The 19,986-nt window shown below is 46.2% G+C and overlaps 1 protein-coding gene across 1 annotated transcript in view; it reads left to right on the plus strand.

The window, feature by feature from the left end:
* LOC105918858 (polyunsaturated fatty acid lipoxygenase ALOX15B) overlaps positions 1-19,986 on the plus strand; it is a 40,670-nt gene that overhangs the window by 12,366 nt on the left and 8,318 nt on the right. The window contains exons 9-13 of the mRNA XM_012854018.3: positions 6,728-6,931; positions 7,127-7,213; positions 7,301-7,470; positions 17,032-17,153; positions 17,252-17,352. Coding sequence (XP_012709472.2) covers positions 6,728-6,931; positions 7,127-7,213; positions 7,301-7,470; positions 17,032-17,153; positions 17,252-17,352 — 684 coding nt within the window. The remainder of the gene's footprint in view (positions 1-6,727; positions 6,932-7,126; positions 7,214-7,300; positions 7,471-17,031; positions 17,154-17,251; positions 17,353-19,986) is intronic.

A 19,986-nucleotide genomic window follows, 5' to 3' on the forward strand; every position in this document is an offset into this window, starting at 1 on the left:
TCTTCAGTACAGTTGCCAAACTTACTCAGTCACAGCTCCATTGATCCATCCATTCCCTTAGCTCTTAGCAGTAATGATTTTATGGGATTCTTCATAAATAAAATTGGTTCCATTAAAAATAAAATAATTGGCATCCTCCCAAACATGATTACCTTATCCTTAGTAACTGAGGCAGCGTTGAAGGAATCTTTAGAACCTGCGCAGTGTCTGAACTGTTTAGAAGCAGTAGAGCTTTCTGAGCTATCTAAAATTCTAGCTTAATCTAAGATAAGATAAGATAGGCTTTATTGATCTCACATTGGAGAAATTCAAATGTCACATCGGCTCAGTAATCAGTAGTCATAGGAAGGAGTCAAGTAGGACGAGGTGCATCAAATATATACAGCGTGTCCTCGTTATACCATGTATCAAAAGGAGTAGGTAATAAAAAGAAAAAAGAAAAATACAAAAAGAAATAAGGCAGAGGATGTCTTCTGTACATTCACTGTGGCTTATATGCGTGTGTAGTTACATATATTCGGGTGTGGCAGCAGCAGAAGTCACTTCTTTCAGGATTATTGCACAGTGTATTAAATAGAATTGCAGATTAGTTATTGCATGTTGGTTATTACAGTTGCAGTTATAGTTACGGTTGTGGTTACAGTTATAATTACAGTTATTTTGCAGCATTGTATAATCTGATGGCAGCAGGAATGAATGACCTGTGGTAACACTCCTTTTTACAGGCAGGGTGTCTAAGCCTGTCACGAAGGGAGCTGCTCAGCTCCTCTACAGTCTGGTGCAGGGGGTGGAAGGTGTTGTCCATGATGGATGTGAGCTTGGACAACACCCTCCTCTCAGCCACTTCCTCCACAGAGTCCAGAGGGCAGCCCAGAACAGAAGTGGCCTTCCTCACCAGCTTATTCAGCCTCTTTCTGTCCCTCTCTGTGCTGCCTGATGCCCAGCAGACGACAGCGTAGAGGAGGGCTGAGGCCACCACAGAGTCATAGAAGGTCTTAAGCAGGGGCCTGCTCACTCCAAAGGACCTCAGCCTCCTCAGGAGGTGGAGGTGGCTCTGACCCTTCTTATCCAGGGCGTCGGTGTTGTGAGTCCAGTCCAGTTTATTGTTGACGTGAACACCCAGGAATTTGAAACTCTCCACAGTTTCTATGTCCTGCCCCTGGATGTTCACAGGTGAGTGAGGTGGGGGTCTTCTCCTGAAGTCGATCACCATCTCCTTGGTCTTACTGGTGTTTAAGCACAGATGGTTTTTCTCACACCAGTCCACAAAGTCCCTGATGACCGACCGGTACTCCAGCTGAGGGCAGTCAGTGAGGTAGTCTATTGTCCAGTCAGCTAGATGTTTGTCCACCCCAGCGTCCTCCAGCTTCTCCCTCAGCAGCACCGGTCTGATGGTGTTGAAAGCGCTGGAGAAGTCAAAGAACATGACTCTCACAGCGCTCCCGGTGGTCTCCAGGTGGGTGAGTGCCCGCTGCAGCAGGTAGATGATGGCATCATCTACTCCGATGTTGGGCCAATAGGCAAACTGCAGCGGGTCCAGGGTGGGGCTCACCACAGTGCGCAGGTGAGCTAGGATGAGGCGCTCCATGGTCTCCATCAGGTGGGAGGTCAGGGAGACTGGTCTGAAGTGGGCCGGTTCCCTGGCGTGCGGGGTTTTGGGAACCGGTACCACACTGGAGGTCTTCCACAGGGTGGGGACTACTCCCAGGCTCAGGTTGTAGGTGTAACAGAGGACCTCACAGAGCTCATCTGCACAGGTCCTCAGCAGCCTGGGGGGGATGCCGTCTGGTCCTGCGGCTTTCCTCTGTTTAAGCCTCATCAGCTGTCCTCTCACCTGCATTGGTGAGGAAGGCAGAGCCGAAGGTGTGGATGGTTCGGGGGTTGATGAGAGTGGCGGCAGGGGGGATGGTAGATCTCTGGGGGGCTGGTGGTTGGAGACATGTGGAGGGTTGACGGCAGGGAGGGGGCCAGTGTGGGGGGAGTCAAAACGAGTGAAGAATGTGTTCAGCTCATCTGCAAAGTTGGTGTAACCATCTGCAGCTCTGCTGTTTCTCTGCCCGAAGCCGGACATGTTCTTCAGACCTCTCCACACATCTCTGACGTTGTTCTGCGCCAGCTGCTCCTCCATCTTCTTCCCATAATTCTTCTTTGCCATCCTGATCTTCCACTGGAGCTCCTTTTGAACTCTACGCTGCTCCTCTCTGTCTCCTGAGTGGAAAGCCCTCTTCTTCTGGTTCAGGAGGACTTTCAGCTCAGGGGTCACCCAGGGGTGGTTGTTTGCAAAGCATCATAGCCATCGTGTAGGCACGATGCTCTCCACACAGAAGGTCATGTAGTCAGTGATGCATTCAGTCAGGCTGTTGATGTCATCACCATGAGAGCTTTGGAACATGCTCCAGTCTGTGGATCTGAAATAATCCCTCAGTCTCTCAGTGGCCTCATCTGACCAGACTTTCACTGACTTATGTGCTATTGTTCTCCTCACTAGTGGAATGTAATGGGGGAGCAGGTAAACTAGATTGTGGTCAGAGCGTCCATGTGGGGGAAGGGGGACGGAGGTGTAGGCGTCCTTAACATTGGCATAAAAAAGGTCCAGTGTTTTATTTCCCCTTGTAGCACACGTGACATACTGGGTGAACGTGGGGAGGGTGGAACAAAGGGGGGGGGGGGCGTGGTTGAAGTCCCCTGTGATCAGCAGGAGCGAGCGGGGGTGCTGTGTTTGCAGTTTGCAGTGATTACTCTCACACGCAGCCACAGCATCTGCTGATGGAGGTATGTAGGCACAGAGCAAGATCATGTGGCCAAACTCTCGTGGCAAGTAATAAAGTCTCAAACTCACTGCCAGGATTTCAACATCCGGGCAGCAAAACCGCTCCTTCACGTGCGCATGCGCTGTGTTGCACCACCGCTCGTTCACAAACACTGCCAGTCCCCCTCCTCTCTTTTTTCCGCACTCCGCCAAGGTTCTGTCTGCGCGGATGAGTTTAAAGCCGTCTTGTGAGATCATTGAGTCCGTTACAGTTTCATTTAGCCACATCTCCGTGAAACATATAATACTAACGTCTCTGTACCTTCTTTGGAAACGAGTAGCGCTGCTAGCTCCTCGGTCTTGGGGGGGAGAGATCTCACGTTACCCGTGATAACCGATGGTAGATAACTCTTCCCCCGCTTTGTCCTGCTGCCTCTGCTCTTCCTCCGTATTTCAGCCGGTATCACCGCTTTCTCAGCATGTTGATGAGCAGGGCCGGAGCGCATAGAGTCCCGTACTCCGAGTAGCTGGGCTCGAGTGTAGACAATGGGTTCAGAGTCTCGGGCAAAGGGGTCTCCCTTTATCGCTTCAAAGAGTGTCAAAAGTAGCAAAACACACATCACTAGGGTCCCAAAAGTATGCCTCTTCGGTGCACATAATCCCGGGGTGCCTGATATGGCATTCACTAATATTAAAATACTCCATAAAACATTATAAAGAAGAGAAAATAGAGAAATAAAAGATGCAGCCGATGTGACTGGTAGCTGTCTTTGCAGCGCCATCTTGAAAAAAAAACTTCTACCTGTATGTTAGACCTGATCCCAACCAAGCTGTATAAAGAGATATTCCCTCTGATCAGTGGCACTTTTTTAGACATGAGTAATCTATACTTGGTAAATGGATATGTACCACAGGCTTTTAAAGTAGCTGTTATTAAACCTTTACTTAAGAAACCATCTCTTGATCAAGATGAGTTAGTAAACTACAGACCTATATCTAATCTCTTTTCTTATCTAAAATTCTTGAGAAAGTAGTTGCTAATCAACTTTGTGAACATTTACAAAGCAATGACCTACTTGAGGAGTTTCAATCAGGCTTCAGAGCTCATCATAGTACTGAAACAGCTCTGGTGAAGGTCACTAATGATATTCTCATGGCCTCAGATAATGGACTTGTGTCTATTCTTGTCCTGTTAGATCTCAGTGCTGCATTTGATACAGTTGATCACAATATTCTCCTACAAAGAATTGAGCATACTGTAGGGATTAAGGGGAAAGCATTAGGCTGGTTTAAATCTTATCTGTCGGACAGATTCCAGTTTGTTCATGTTAAAAATGTATTCTTCCTCAAACTCTAGGGTCACTTGTGGAGTACCACAGGGTTCAGTCCTTGGACCAATTTTCTTTACTATATATATGCTTCCGATTGGCAAAATTATCAGACAGCATGGGATTAATTTCCAGTGTTATGCTGATGACACTCAGCTATATTTATCCATAAATCCTGATGAATCCAATCAGTTACTTCGACTGCAGTCATGTCTTGATGGCATCAAAAGCTGGATGACTTTAAATTTCCTGCATCTAAATTCTGACAAGACAAAAGTTATCATCTTTGGACCAGAGTCCTCAAAAAATAAACTTCTTAACCAATCACTTAATATGGATGGCATTTACTTGGCCCCTGGTAATAAAGTAAAAAAAAAATCTTGGTGTTATTTTCGACCAAGACATGTCATTTAAATCCCATATTAAACAGGTTTCCAAAGTTTCCTTTTTTTCACCTCCGGAATATCGCCAAAATTAGAAACATTCTGTCCAGGAGTGATGCTGAAAAACTAGTCCATGCATTTGTTACTTCAAGGCTGGACTATTGTAATTCTTTACTATCAGGAAGTCCACAAAATGCAGTTCAAAGCCTTCAGCTGATCCAAAATGCTGCAGCAAGAGTTCTGATGAAAATCAACAAGAGGGATCATATTTCTCCTGTTTTAGCTTCCCTTCATTGGCTTCCTGTTAAATCAAGAATAGAATTTAAAATTCTTCTTCTAACGTATAAAGCCCTTAATAATCAAGCTCCATCATATATCAGAGCTCTGATTACCCCGTATGTTCCTAACAGAGCACTTCGCTCTCAGACTGCAGGTCTGCTGGTGGTTCCTAGAGTCTCTAAAAGTAGAATGGGAGGCAGATCCTTTAGCTATCAGGCTCCTCTCCTGTGGAACCAACTCCCAGTTTTGGTCCGTCAGGCAGACACCCCGTCTACTTTCAGAGGTGTCAAGTAACGAAGTACAAATACTTCGTTACTGTACTTAAGTACAATTTTTAGGCATCTATACTTTACTCCATTACTTATTTTTCCTCCTACTTCTTACTTCTACCCATTACATTTTCACACAAGTATCTGTACTTTCTATTCCTTACATTTTTAAAACAAACGTTACTCATTACTCTTGGCTTCAGTTTAAAATTTATAAATATTTATTTAACATAATGTGCGCCATCCAATGCACATCATCGGCGCCATCCACACCTAGTGAGAACTAGTGTAATTGGATGAGTCATATAACGCAAACACTCATTGGTTAGCTATTCTATAGCTATTCTCTTTTTCTCTCTCTCTTTTTTTCTCTCTCTTTCTTTCTTTTCTCTCTCTCTCTCTCTCTCTCTCTCTCTCTCTCTCTCTCTCTCTCTCTCTCTCTCTCTCTCTCCACACAAACTACATAGAATGTTTTTGCACCAAAGGGTGTAGTTTACCTTAGGTATTTGATGGAACTCACACATTTATGTTCTGGCAGTTGAATACTACCTCTGTTTGGAATTGAATTCCAATAAAGTTTGAGAGAGAACATGCTCCTTGAGTGACTTTGTCTTTGACTAATGGGTTAATGATTATGTTGTGTCTTGGGCCACATGTAGAACTAATCAGTGTTTAAATTAAGCTTTCAATTCATATAGTGGCATTTTATTTAAAGGTTACTTTATACTTTTATACTTTAAGTAGTTTTTGGAGCACATACTTTTTCACTTTTACTTGAGTAAAGAGGTCAAGTTGATACTTCAACTTTTACCAGAGTGTTTTTAAACTGCAGTATCTATACTTCTACTTAAGTAACAAATGTGTGTATTTTTGACACCACTTTATACTTTTAAGACTAATCTTAAAACTTTCCTTTTTGACAAAGCTTATAGTTAGAGTGGCTTATGTTACCCTGAGCTACCTCTGTAGTTATGCTGCTATAAGCTTAGGCTACTGGAGGACATCAGGGCCTATTTCTCTCACTCTACTGATTTCTACTGTTTTCTTTCCGCTGTCGCTCCATGCTTGCTCAGTATGAGGGATTTGCCGCAAAGCCATCAACAATGCAGACGACTCTCCCTGTAGCTCTACGCTTCTCCAGGAGTGAATGCTGCTTGTCAGGACTTTGAAGCAATCAACTGGTTCCCTTATATAGGAAATTTTTTGACCAATCTGTATAATAAGATTGAATTTGACTTTGTAAAGTGCCTTGAGATGACATGTTTCATGAATTGGCGCTATATAAATAAAATTGAATTGAATTGAATAAAAATCTCTTGAGCTGCACTGATTTAATTGTTAGGGGGCAGTAAGCTTTGAACCTGTAATGCTTTAAAGACACAATAATTAGTTGCTGCTGGATCCATGTATTTAAATTAAAGGGCAGAATTTCTAACATTTTCAGAGAGAGATTTTTCTGCTGCAATAAAATAGCATCTAATCGGGCATTATTACCAGAGGAGAGGGAAAGCCACTCAGGGAAAGGCTGTATTTCTGGTACCTGAGGTCAGATGTGAAGTTTTCGTTGAATGGGGCTCCTGTGTCTAGACCGCAGTTTGATGGAGTTTTAGCTAGATCTGTTTGGCTCTTTCCTCTCTTCAACACTAGTTCATCACGCTTTTAACACACATCTTCTGCACCATCATCAATTAGTCTGGGTCATTTCCTGTTCTCCTGCAGCTCAAGCAGACTCCGGCAAAGGACAATCCCATCTTCCTTCCTACTGACTCGGAGTGGGACTGGTTGTTGGCCAAGACATTTGTGAGGAATGCTGATTTTAACCTGCATCAACTAAGTTTTCACCTGCTGCGCACCCACCTGCTTGCTGAGGTGTTCACAGTGGCTCTGCTGCGCCACCTGCCCATGATGCACCCTCTTTACAAGGTACCTGAAGCTCAATGGTTACATTTATACCTGTGCTATCCACATCACTTCTAAATCATGTGGTTTTAGTTCTAACTTTGAACCATTAAGACCTCTGTCAGGCTGTCTTCACTCAGGATTCAAAGATAAATTCAGTAAATGTGATGTGTTGCTAAATAGTGAGCTGCTACGTTACTAACAGGACATCGGTTTCAGCTTCTCATGCCTCACACTCGCTACACTCTGATGATCAACTTTTTGGCACGAAAGCTCCTCATATCTGATACAGGCGTTTTCACCAGGGTATGTAAGGAAGAGAAAACACAAAATCAGGAACCATGTCCACATTTTCCTCATCAGCTTACACCACTCTCACTGTCTCCTCCCTAGTTCGCATCCTCTGGGGGAGAAGGTATGCTCACCATCCTGAGGGAGGCGCTGTCCTCTGTGACGTACAGATCCCTCTGTTTACCAGACGACATCTCTGACCGTGGGCTGGAAGATGTGCCCAACTTCTACTACAGAGATGATGGACTGAAACTGTGGAACATCATCTACAGGTTCTACAGACTGATTGCTTTTAGCCATGTGATAGAAAACATCCAGGTTAGGGTTATGCTCTATTTTGGGGAGTGGTGACCTAATTGTTAGAGAGCAGGCACTTGTGTCCCAGATAGGTTCTGGGTTGGAATCCCAAAGACTGCCACTCTGGGTCCCTGAGAAACACTGAATGCTCCTCAGGTGCCTCCCAACGGCAGCCCACAGCCCCCTGAGGTACGGGTTAAATATATAGAGGAAGAACTTCACTCTAATGTGTGTTGCAATGACCAATATTATTGTTGTTTATTACATCCCTCAGTGATATTGTTTTGTTAATGACCTATATATCCCCAGTTTAGCCTATTATGAGCTCAATTTAGAATGTGCAGTTTCTAATGTATGCAAATAAGCTGTAGCTGGCCACGCCCCCAACGCAATGTTTTCGCTCAGACTTTATACACGAAAATGGCCACATGTAGAGTTTTTATTTTATTTAACCTTTATTTAACCAAGAAAAAATCCCATTGAAATTAAAAAAACTCTTTTTTCAAGGGAGTCCAAGCCAAGAGGCAGCAAAGTTACATATTTAACAGAGATACATTAAATTTAATGACAGGTACATAAAAAACATATCAAGACTCTAGGGTCACTTGTGGAGTACCACAGGGTTCAGTCCTTGGACCAATTCTCTTTACTATATATATGCTTCCGATAGGCAAAATTATCAGACAGCATGGGATTAATTTCCACTGTTATGCTGATGATACTCAGCTATATTTAGCCGTAAATCCTGATGAATCCAATCAGTTACTTCGACTGCAGTCATGTCTTGATGACATCAAAAGCTGGATGACTTTAAATTTCCTGCATCTAAATTCTGACAAGACCGAAGTTGTAATCTTTGGGCCAGAGTCCTCAAAAAATAAACTTCTTAACCAATCACTTAATCTGGGTGGCATTAACCTGGCCTCTGGTAATAAAGTAAAAAATCTTGGTGTTATTTTTGACCAAGACATGTCATTTAAATCCCATATTAAACAGGTTTCCAGAGTTTCCTTTTTTCACCTCCGGAATATCGCCAAAATTAGAAACATTCTGTCCAGGAGTGATGCTGAAAAACTGGTCCATGCATTTGTTACTTCAAGGCTGGACTATTGTAATTCTTTACTATCAGGAAGTCCACAAAATGCAGTTCAAAGTCTTCAGCTGATCCAAAATGCTGCAGCAAGAGTTCTGATGAAAATCAACAAGAGGGATCATATTTCTCCAATTTTAGCTTCCCTTCATTGTCTACTTTCAAGACTAATCTTAAAACTTTCCTTTTTGACAAAAATTATAACTAGTGGCTCATGTTACTCTCAGCTACCTTTATAGTTTTACTGCTATAGGCTTAGGTTACTGGAGCATATCAGGATCTAATTTTCTCACTCTATTGAGTTCTACTGTTCTTCAATTATGCATTATGTGTTGTCATTTCTGCTTTAACTTTCTGTTCTCTCTCTTTTATCTTCATAGTAGGTACACCTGGTCTGGCGTTCTGTTAACTGTGACATCATCCAGAGAAGACGGCTCACCCGCTACTACCATCTAATGTAGAACAGATTACTGGATCAATGTGTGCTTCTGTGCTTTTTTGTTTCTCTTGTTGTGTCTCTACTCTGTCTTCTGTAACCCCCAGTCGGTCGAGGCAGATGACCGTTCATACTGAGCCCGGTTCTGCCGGTTTTTCCTTCCCGCTAATGGGTGGTTTTTCTTCCCACTGTCGCTCCATGCTTGCTCAGTATGAGGGATTGCAGCAAAGCCATGTACAATGCAGATGACTCTTCCTGTGGCTCTACGGTTCCCCAGGAGTGATTGCTGCTTGTCGGAACATTGATGCAATCAACTGGTTTCCTTATATAGGACATTTTTGACCAATCTGTATAATATGATTGAACTTGACTTTGTAAAGTGCCTTGAGATGACATCTTTCATGATTTGGCGCTATATAAATAAAACTGAATTGAATTGAATTGAAAGTAAAACAATTACAGATAATTGAGGCCGTTTTTTAATTCTTTCACTTTCAACTTAAAAGCATTTAAGGATAAAAACTCTTCAACAACTTCAAAGTCTCTTTGTAAAAAATTCCACGCACAAGGAGCTGCGTAGCTTAAGTCTTTCTTCCCTAGCTCTGTTAGGGCAAAAGGAACAGTGAGCAACAGCTGATCGTTGGATCTCAGGGCATAAGAGGCCACATTTGTCTGTGTAAATCAGGTACAAATGTAGGAGGGCAGTAATCCAAGAAGGGCCTCGTAAATAAACTGTACCTATGACACTGCCTCCTCATAGAGAGGGAAGGCTATCCCACCTGAGGGTACAGGTTACAATGATGTGTCATGGCTCTACAGTTTGTGATTAACCTTAATGAAGCATGGTAAACAGAGTCCAACATTTGAAGACATGAAGAAGTAGCATTCTCATAAACTCTTATGTGGTATATTGGTACCTAGTGTAGGTGCTGCTTCTGTTGTAATTTATTGAATTTAGCTTTTTGCCTTTCGGTCGTTTTCTGGTGCTGTGAAAGCTGGATCTTAACAAAACTGAAAACTTCTTCAAACAAGGTTTCAGGGAGAAAATTGGACAGACAGCTTCTGCCTTGTCTGATCTCTTTTGTGAGAGAGGGCTTCCATTGGGAAGTGGGTCTTTCTTATCCTGTCACTAAGCAGTTTGTTTTGTGCATTCCTAAGAATCTCTTCTGCCCTTGATGGTACAATTCAGTCTTAAGCGGTTGGGGAAGAGTCTTTGCTGTCTACATCTCAAATTGAAACAAAGATGTTTCCTATAATCTGCAAATGTTCCAAGTAATTTTTCATACTCATGCACTACTCCAAGGGTGTCCTTCACAAAATGGTGTGCAATTGTCAGGGTTCTCTGTGCTGCTCTACTCTAACTCTATTCCTCAGGTGTGTCTGGTTGGCTGAGGAGGCGTGGCCCACACCTGCAGCTCGTTGCAGGCGGCTTCCTCTGGCTTCTTAAGCAGAGCGCTGACAGATGGAAGACGCCAGAGCCTTAACCAGTCGTGATTTTGGTGCTTGGATGCACTCACCCGTCTTGACGTCTCGTTCCGAAGAAACAGACCAGCAGAACCGCCTGCTCAGATTTTGCTCTGGCGCTCCCCTCATACTTCCTGGATGTTACCCAGCGAGGCCTGAGATCCCCTCTCCCGGTTTCTGCTGGTTCTGCATTCACTCTGGTCAATCCATCTGTCAACCGTTGCCGACGAGGTTCGCTCAGGATCCCTCGCCAGTTACACCAGCCGTCCTCAGCCACTAGCCGCCTATCTCCAGCTGAGTAGAATCATAGAGTACTCCCGACGCTACTTCTTCCCGGTTAGGTCCGCCCAGCCCAATGGTAAGCAGCGCACTTCTAGCAATTCTCCTGGTTCTACTTTCAGAGTTTCTTACTTCCTCTTTCTTACAGACTCTCCAGCCGTGACGTTCTGACCCAGCCGACTCACCCGTAGTTCCGTCCGTAGATCTGCCTGTTTCCAAAAATAAACATCTTAAAACTGTGCATTGCCTCCCGATCGTATCTGCATGTGGGCTCGTCACCTGAAAACCTTGACAGAAGAAGGCTCTGGCCACCAAAGTCCAGCGGATACGTTCGGGCGGCAGATAGCCGCACAGCAAGAGCAGATGCAGTCGCTAGGTTTAGCCGTCAATTCAACACAGGAACAGCTTCATAGATTAGCCGCTCAGTTTAGCCAGCTCATGGACACAGTCACTTCCGCGATGACGTCGCCTGTCACTCAAAACCTTAGCACCCCGCCTCCCGTCGCTCCGAGCACTGATAATCAGATTTGGGCTCCGCCACTTGAGGGCGCGTCTCCTAGTCCGGATAAATTCTCTGGTGACCATGGGAGTTGCGGAGGTTTCCTTTTTCAGTGTAAACTGGTGTTTAACCGATCCCCTCAGACATTTGCCTCAGATGAGGTTAAGATATCTTATGTATTACGACTACTAACAGGTAAGGCACTTAGATGGGCTGAGGCTCGATTCCCTGATTGTCAGTCATTCGGGGTTACTTTTCAGGACTTCGTTACCGATTTTAAAACTATTTTTTCACCCGAGTTAGATTCGGCTCACCAGTCTCGTCATCTCCTCTCGTTAAAGCAGCACGGTCGACGCGTATCAGACTTCTCTGTGGAGTTTCGTACGGTTGCCGCTGTGGCGGATTGGCAACCAAGACCGTTAAAGGCAGTATTTTTTCAGGCTCTTGATGAATCCCTTAAGGATGAATTAGCCCGGGTTGAGGAACCCGAGGATTTTGAGGATTTTGTGGCGTTAGCTATCCGTTTGGATTCCCGGCTACGTAGTCGGAGCCGAGTTAGACCTAACCAAGTCTTGCGATCATCCACCTCTTCCACGCTCACCCATAGGGAACCCCGGTCCACTCCACCACCTCCCGAACCCATGCAGTTGGGCCAGGTTGGTTTAACTAATAAGGAGCGTCAACAGCGCTTCTCGGGCAACTTATGCCTATACTGTGGAGGGGAAGGTCATTTCCTAAGAGATTGTCCGGTTCGGCCAAAAGACCCAGTCCGCCGTTCGTAACGGGGAGAACGGTGGACGATAGTAGTTCTAGCCCCCGAGTAGTCACTAAGGCGCCTTCTCTTTCTCGCTTATATTTGCCAGTCACGTTAATGTTTGACCAGGATACTTTCGATGTCTCGGCTCTAGTTGATTCCGGTTCGGATTTCAACTTAATTGACCAAACCATAGTGGATCAGCTTCGTGTGCCGGTCGAACCTTTACCCGAGCCTCTCCGGGTGTCGTCTTTAGATGGGCAGAGTTTAACTTTAATCACCCATCGCACTCGACCACTAGTAGTGATAGTTTCTGGTAACCACCGGGAACAACTTTCGTTTTTTGTCTTCCCGGTAAAGCGTTCACCCGTTGTTTTGGGTTTAGCCTGGTTAAGTGTCCACAGCCCGCAGTTTAACTGGGCCGAGTCCCGACTAGAATCTTGGTCTCCAGCTTGTCATTCTCGTTGTTTACAGTCCGCTCGCCCTGTATCTGTTACCCCTTCCTCTGAGACAGAATCTGGGGACGTTATTGACCTCTCGCTAGTTCCGGAAGAATACCACGATCTACGGAGGGTATTCAGTAAGACTCAGGCTTGTTCACTTCCCCCACATCGCCCTTACGATTGCGCTATTGACCTATTGCCTGGGGCTCCACTACCGGTGAGTCGGCTCTACAACATCTCCAGGTCAGAACGTCAAGCGCTCGAGAAGTATATAGGGGAATCTCTGGCTACTGGGTTAATCCGTCCTTCATCCTCCCCATTGGGCGCCGGCTTCTTTTTTGTCGGTAAGAAGGATGGAACCTTTCGACCCTGTATCGATTATCGAGGGCTTAACCAAATAACCGTTAAGAATAAGTACCCGCTCCCTCTATTATCCTCAGCTCTCGAGCCAGTCCAGAATGCCAAGATCTTTACTAAACTTGATCTGCGCAACGCTTATCATTTGGTTCGGGTGAGACAGGGGGATGAGTGGAAAACGGCCTTTAAGACCCCGCTAGGTCACTTTGAGTACCTAGTCATGCCTTTTGGTTTGTGCAATGCTCCGGCAGTTTTTCAAGCACTGGTGAACGATGTCCTTCGGGATTTTTTGAATGTTTTTGTTTTCGTCTATCTAGACGATATCCGGATTTACTCTCATGACCTAGAACAACATAAACAACATGTCCGTCTTGTTCTCCAGCGATTATTAGAAAATCGCTTATTTGTTAAGGCCGAGAAATGTGATTTTCACCAGTCTTCTGTTTCCTTTCTTGGTCTTGTTTTAGAGGGCGGACAGGTGAAGTCTGATCCAGAAAAGATAAGGGCAGTAGTGGAATGGCCTGTTCCTGAGTCGCGCAAACAGCTCCAACGCTTTCTTGGTTTCGCTAACTTCTATCGGCGCTTTATCAGGAACTATAGTCAGGTAGCTTCTCCATTACATGCTCTCACTTCCCCCAAGGTTCCTTATGTCTGGAGTCCAGAGGCCGAGGAGGCTTTTAGTAGACTTAAGTCTCGTTTTTCCCAGGCTCCCATACTAGTTCACCCCGATCCAGCCAAACAGTTTATTCTAGAGATCGATGCCTCTAATACCGGGGTGGGAGCGGTTTTGTCCCAACAGTCTGAGGTTGACTGTAAGTTACATCCTTGTGCGTTCTTCTCCCGTCGTTTATCCCCGGCAGAGCAGAACTATGATGTAGGTGATCGTGAGCTACTAGCTATTAAACTAGCGTTGGAGGAGTGGCGGCACTGGTTAGAGGGATCCGAGCAGCCCATCATAATATGGACAGATCACAAGAACCTCTCCTATCTGCAGTCAGCCCGTCGACTCAACTCAAGACAGGCCCGTTGGTCTTTGTTTTTCTCTCGATTTAACCTCACCATCACCTACAGACCCGGCTCCAGAAATGTCAAGCCTGATGCACTGTCCCGTCTGTTTACCTCTTTTGAACAAGAGAGGGAGCCGGAACCGATTCTTCCTCCCACTTGTACTGTTGGAGCGCTGCATTGGGATCTGGAGGACAGAATCAGACGGGCCCAACTTTTAGACCCGGACCCAGGTACAGGGCCACCTGGACTTAAGTACGTTCCCCAGTCTGTTCGTCCTGAGGTTCTACGCTGGAGTCATGACACGAAGTTTTCCGCCCATCCGGGCATTTTTAGAACCCAGTCCCAGGTCTCCCGGCGTTTCTGGTGGCCTTCATGGACTAAGGATGTTAGAGAATATGTTCTAGCCTGTCCCGTTTGCGCCCAGAATAAGTCCTCTACTCAGCCACCTTCCGGTTTGTTAAATCCTCTTCCCATCCCTAGACGTCCATGGTCCCACATTGCGATTGATTTCGTTACCGGTCTCCCCTTGTCCCAAGGTATGTCAACTATCTTGACGGTAGTTGATCGGTTTTCTAAGTCCTGTCATCTTATTCCCATCCGCAAATTACCCAACGCCCTCCAGACAGCCCAGCTCCTTATCAAACATGTGTTCAGACTTCACGGCATCCCAGTTGACATCCTCTCTGACCGGGGTCCTCAGTTTATCTCCCAGGTCTGGCGGCACTTTTGCTCTGCTCTGGGTGCCCGTTATACACTCACCTCAGGATATCATCCTCAGACAAATGGCCAAACTGAACGCATGAACCAGCAACTAGAAACTACTCTCCGCTGCCTTACGTCATCTTCACCCTCTGACTGGAACAAGTTTTTGCCCTGGGTGGAGTATGCCCTTAACTCACACATCACCTCAGCTACTGGACGTTCACCTTTTGAAGTTGCTTTAGGATATCAGCCTCCACTTCTACCCACAGATGAACTCAGGATTCCCTTCACCTCCGTTAACGACTACATTGCTCGCTGCCAGGACATCTGGAGAACAACTATCACTGCCCTCACTCGCACCGCAGAGCGGAGCAAGAGGTTTGCCGACCAGCACCGCCGACCAGCTCCTCAGTATCGCCCCGGTCAGAAGGTTTGGTTATCCTCCAGAGATGTTTTGTCCAACCCATCCGCTAAGAAGCTTGCTCCCCGGTTCACTGGTCCCTATGAGATAGAGACAGTGATTAACCCGAGCACCGTCCGTCTACGTTTGCCCCCTCACTCCCGAGTACACCCTACCTTTCATGTGTCCCAGATCAAGCCCGTTTTGGACAGCAACTTGTGCCCTCCTTCCGGACCCCCTCCACCCTCCCAGGACAGTCAGAACCCTCGGGTTCTCAGGGTTGTGGATGCCCGTCGGCGAGGTAGGGGTCACCAATACCTCGTCGACTGGGAGGGTTGTAGCTCTGAGGAGCGCTCGTGGGTTTCCGCAGCTACTATCTTGAATAAGGACTTGATTTTAGATTTTTGGGCTACTCAGCCCAGCACCTCTTCGTCTGGGCCGCCAGGAGGCGGCCGTTGAGGGGGGGGTAGTGTCAGGGTTCTCTGTGCTGCTCTACTCTAACTCTATTCCTCAGGTGTGTCTGGTTGGCTGAGGAGGCGTGGCCCACACCTGCAGCTCGTTGCAGGCGGCTTCCTCTGGCTTCTTAAGCAGAGCGCTGACAGATGGAAGACGCCAGAGCCTTAACCAGTCGTGATTTTGGTGCTTGGATGCACTCACCCGTCTTGACGTCTCGTTCCGAAGAAAATGACCAGCAGAACCGCCTGCTCAGATTTTGCTCTGGCGCTCCCCTCATACTTCCTGGATGTTACCCAGCGAGGCCTGAGATCCCCTCTCCCGGTTTCTGCTGGTTCTGCATTCACTCTGGTCAATCCATCTGTCAACTGTTGCCGACGAGGTTCGCTCAGGATCCCTCGCCAGTTACACCAGCCGTCCTCAGCCACTAGCCGCCTATCTCCAGCTGAGTAGAATCATAGAGTACTCCCGACGCTACTTCTTCCCGGTTAGGTCCGCCCAGCCCAATGGTAAGCAGCGCACTTCTAGCAATTCTCCTGGTTCTACTTTCAGAGTTTCTTACTTCCTCTTTCTTACAGACTCTCCAGCCGTGACGTTCTGACCCAGCCGACTCACCCGTAGTTCCGTCCGTAGATCTGCCTGTTTCCAAAAATAAACATCTTAAAACTGTGCATTGCCTCCCGATCGTATCTGCATGTGGGCTCGTCACCTGAAAACCATGACAGCAATATGCTGGTGAAGAATATCAATCATCCAGGTCATTGTAATTCCAAAAAAGTAAAAAAACAAAACATGATTTTTTTTTTGAAGTTTTAATATGTTTCGCTTCCTATCCAGAAAGCTTTCTCAATTCAAAAGTGAGAAAGCTTTCTTTCCCCATTACTAAGGCAGTGGACCTGTTTCGGTTCAATTTCCATTTTATCCAAGCCATTACAAGGCCTTTAATGGGCAGTACTATAAAGCTTGGAACTGCACATTACTCCAGACTTTTTCAATTGAGAAAGCTTTCTGGATAGGAAGCAAAATGTCATCAAACTTGAAAAAAAATCCAGTTGTTTTGTTTTTTAAACTTACTGGAATGACTTGGGTTGCTAGTTGGGGGATAGCATCCACAGCAATTGTGACGTAAGAATCGTGAGGTTTTTGAAACGGCGCGTTTTATAGAAACCAACTAAATATTGACAGAGACCCAATTGGAAGTACAGAAATATGCAAACATTTATTTTCATAATAGAGCACCTGTAAGCAATAGCAGATACATCCATGGGGTTGAGCCATGCTCAAGGCTGTGGACTCCGGTTCCATGTGTCTTTGGACAGATCACCAGAAAACTGGCACACAGAACCTCAACAGACTTTGGACCCAGGACTTATAGAGCACCATCCTCAGGTCCGATCAGGTCTATTAGATTTTCTTCAGCGGAATATGTTATAGAAGAAAGTGGTTCTGAGCAGGTTAGTAAAGAGTACTGTGGTTGAGGGAGTCCAGTCCGTTCTTTCTTCCCTTTCAATATTTTTTCTGATTAATTCCCAGGTAGAGAAGATATTAAAAGTGCTGCTCTTGCTTTTCTGTATAACGTCAGCCGGGCTTTTAACTGCCATGTAGATTGACTGTAAACTGCAACTTGACTGAATCCTGAATCTTCCTTAAGGTTTGTGAAGGGAACACTCAGCTTCTACTACAAGGACGATAAGATGGTCCAGGATGACCAGGCTCTGCAGGAGTGGATCTATGCAATATATTCAAACGGATTCACTAGTGAGAAAAAGACAGGTGGGCAGATGTTTTATTACCAGCTAGAAAGGTCCACATTCTGTCAAATAGTGAGCATTTTCACCTGAAGGACTTTAAATACTTTTTCTCATTTTCAGATATTCCAATGAGACTGAACACTGTGAAAGAGTTGCTGAAGTTTGTCACCATGGTGATCTTCACCTGCTCAGCACAGCACTCTGCTGTGAACTCTGGACAGGTAAGCTGCTCTAACGTAGATGTATGAAGAGGGCTTGGGTTCAAGGAGGACAATGGTCCAAGTCTTTAGGAGTGCATGTAGTCAAAAAGCTCCCTGGTGGAGATATTTGGGTCTCTGGATGTCCTGGAAGTGTCTAAGTTAGCACACCTCTCCAGTTTTCATGGAGGCCTGGGACCGGGGCTCCTAGTTTAAAGAGAGCATCCAAGTATGAAGCAAAGATACTTTGTCCCTCTTACTCTAGCTGTTCAACCTGCCAGATTCAGGGTTGGGGTCATCCTGCAAGCTGACCACTGTGGGGTTAATGGGAATTTGGGTTAGCAGGTCCATGTGGTTCTGGAGAGGGCTTATGAGTGTTTCCCTCAAGGCTTTCTGTGAGGAATTATGCCAGAGTACAGAGTACTATAGAAGCTTTGGTCATTGTCTAATATTTTCTCAGCAGAAAAAGGGTGGACTCCACTAGGGGTGCCCCCTGGCCCCAGTCCAGTTTGTGGTGTTCAACGCCAGGATCTTGAGATATAGTCTTGGGTTCTGGTTCGGCTCTTTTTAGTCTAAGGCCTGTACTAGAAAAAGTGGAACTCCTCTTTGTGATTCTGGGGTAAACCCTGGACAGGTCGCCAGTGTGTCGTAGTGCAACACAGCGATAGACAGGACAAACAACCATTCACATACTCACACCTAAGGAGAAGTTAAAAAGACCAATTAACCTAATAGTCATGTTTTTTGGACTGTGAGAGGGAGCCGGAGTACCCGGAGAGAACCCACATATGCACAGGGAGAACATGCAAACTCCATGCTGAAAGGCCCAGGGTTGGGCTCAAACCCAGGACCTGTTGCTGCAAGGCAACAGCAGTATCCACAGCCGCTCTGCGCAGTCCCAGACCAGAACCAGAACTAGCTTAATGGACTATATATGCCTTCTGGCCCAGAAACACATTAGGATCCTTTAAAATGAGATGGTGAGGGATGTGTGGGTATCCCTCTGGGAAACTTGATGGGGTATACAGTCTTTAATGTCAGAGCACTTTTCATACAATGTGAGGGAAACAGAGATATTTGCATTATAGACTTAGACTTAGACTTTCTTTATTGTCATTTTGTATACACAGAGTGCATACAGAACGAAATTTTGTTTTCACACAGCTCAGAAATATTGCAGTAACTCTACAGGATACCTTGCAGTGAATTACAGTACAGGATAAAGTGCAGTGATCAATCGCAGTCACTTACAGGATAAATTTCAATTTACTTCCGGATAAAGTGCAGCAGTGAACAGTAGGCAGTTGAAATGTAAACAATGTAAACCAAATGTAGACAAATATACATTAAGGTGCAGCAGTGATTTAAAAGTAGACAGTTGCATTGTACACAGTTTTGCAGTACGTTTCCGGTTAAGGTGCAGCAGCAATTTTGCAGGATACGATACAATGTGCAAATGGGCAAATCAGCGAATCTAGTGTGGTACACAGTCCGTTTTTATACTTCAGCAGTTCAGCAGTTCAACAGTCTGATGGCAGCAGGGAAAAAGCTTTTGCAGAACCTAGTGGACCTGCAGCAGATGCTGCGGAACCTCTTTCCAGAGGGCAGCAGGGAGAATAGTCTATGGTGGGGGTGTGATGGGTCCCTGATGATGTTACGGGCTCGAGACACACAGCGCTGCGATGAAATGTCCTTAATGGAGGGAAGAGGAGCCCCGATGATCCCTTCTGCTGTCCTCACCACTCTCCTCACGTTCTTCCAGTCGGAGGCACTGCAGCCTCCACACCACACAGAGAGACAGCTGGTCAGAATACTCTCTATGGTGCTTCTGTAGAAGGTCGTAAGGATGGGCGGGGGCAGGCGGGCTCTCCTCATCCTCCGCAGAAAGTACAGTCGCTTCTGTGCACTCTTCACCAGTGACGTGGTGTTCACAGTCCAGGTGAGGTTGTTCGTGATGTGCACCCCCAGGAACTTGGTGCTGCTGACCACCTCCACCGCTGAGTTGTTGATGAGCAGTGGAGCATGGTGAGGCTGGTTCTTCCTGAAGTCGACGATGATCTCCTTCGTCTTCTCCACGTTCAGGATCAGGCTGTTGTCTCTGCACCAGCCCACCAGCTGCTCCACCTGCTCTCTGTAGTGCTGGTCGTTGTCGTCTCTAATCAGGCCCAGCACCGTTGTGTCGTCTGCAAACTTCACTATGTGATTGGTGGTGAACCTGGGGACGCAGTCGTGTGTCATCAGGGTGAACAGCAGGGGGCTCAGGACGCAGCCTTGAGGGGAGCCCGTGTTGAGGGTGATGACATCAGAGGTGTTCTGTCCGACCCGGACTGACTGAGGTCTGTTGGTGAGGAAGTCTAGCAGCCAGTTTCGTAGGGGTGTGTTGAAGCCCAGATGCTCCAGTTTTCCCACCAGATGTTGTGGGATGATGGTGTTGAACGCTGAACTGAAGTCCAGGAACAGCATCCGCACGTGCGTGTTCTTCTCCTCCAGGTGTGCCAGGCTCAGGTGAAGAGCAGAGGAGAATGGCGTCCTCAGTGGAGCGGTTCCGTCGGTAGGCAAACTGGAACGGGTCGAGTGTTGATGGGAGACTGGAGACGATGTGTTCCTTTACCAGCCTTTCAAAGCACTTCATCATGATGGGAGTCAGTGCAACAGGCC

The sequence above is a fragment of the Fundulus heteroclitus genome, unplaced genomic scaffold, assembly GCF_011125445.2.
Source record: "Fundulus heteroclitus isolate FHET01 unplaced genomic scaffold, MU-UCD_Fhet_4.1 scaffold_44, whole genome shotgun sequence".
Classification (NCBI taxonomy): domain Eukaryota; kingdom Metazoa; phylum Chordata; class Actinopteri; order Cyprinodontiformes; family Fundulidae; genus Fundulus; species Fundulus heteroclitus.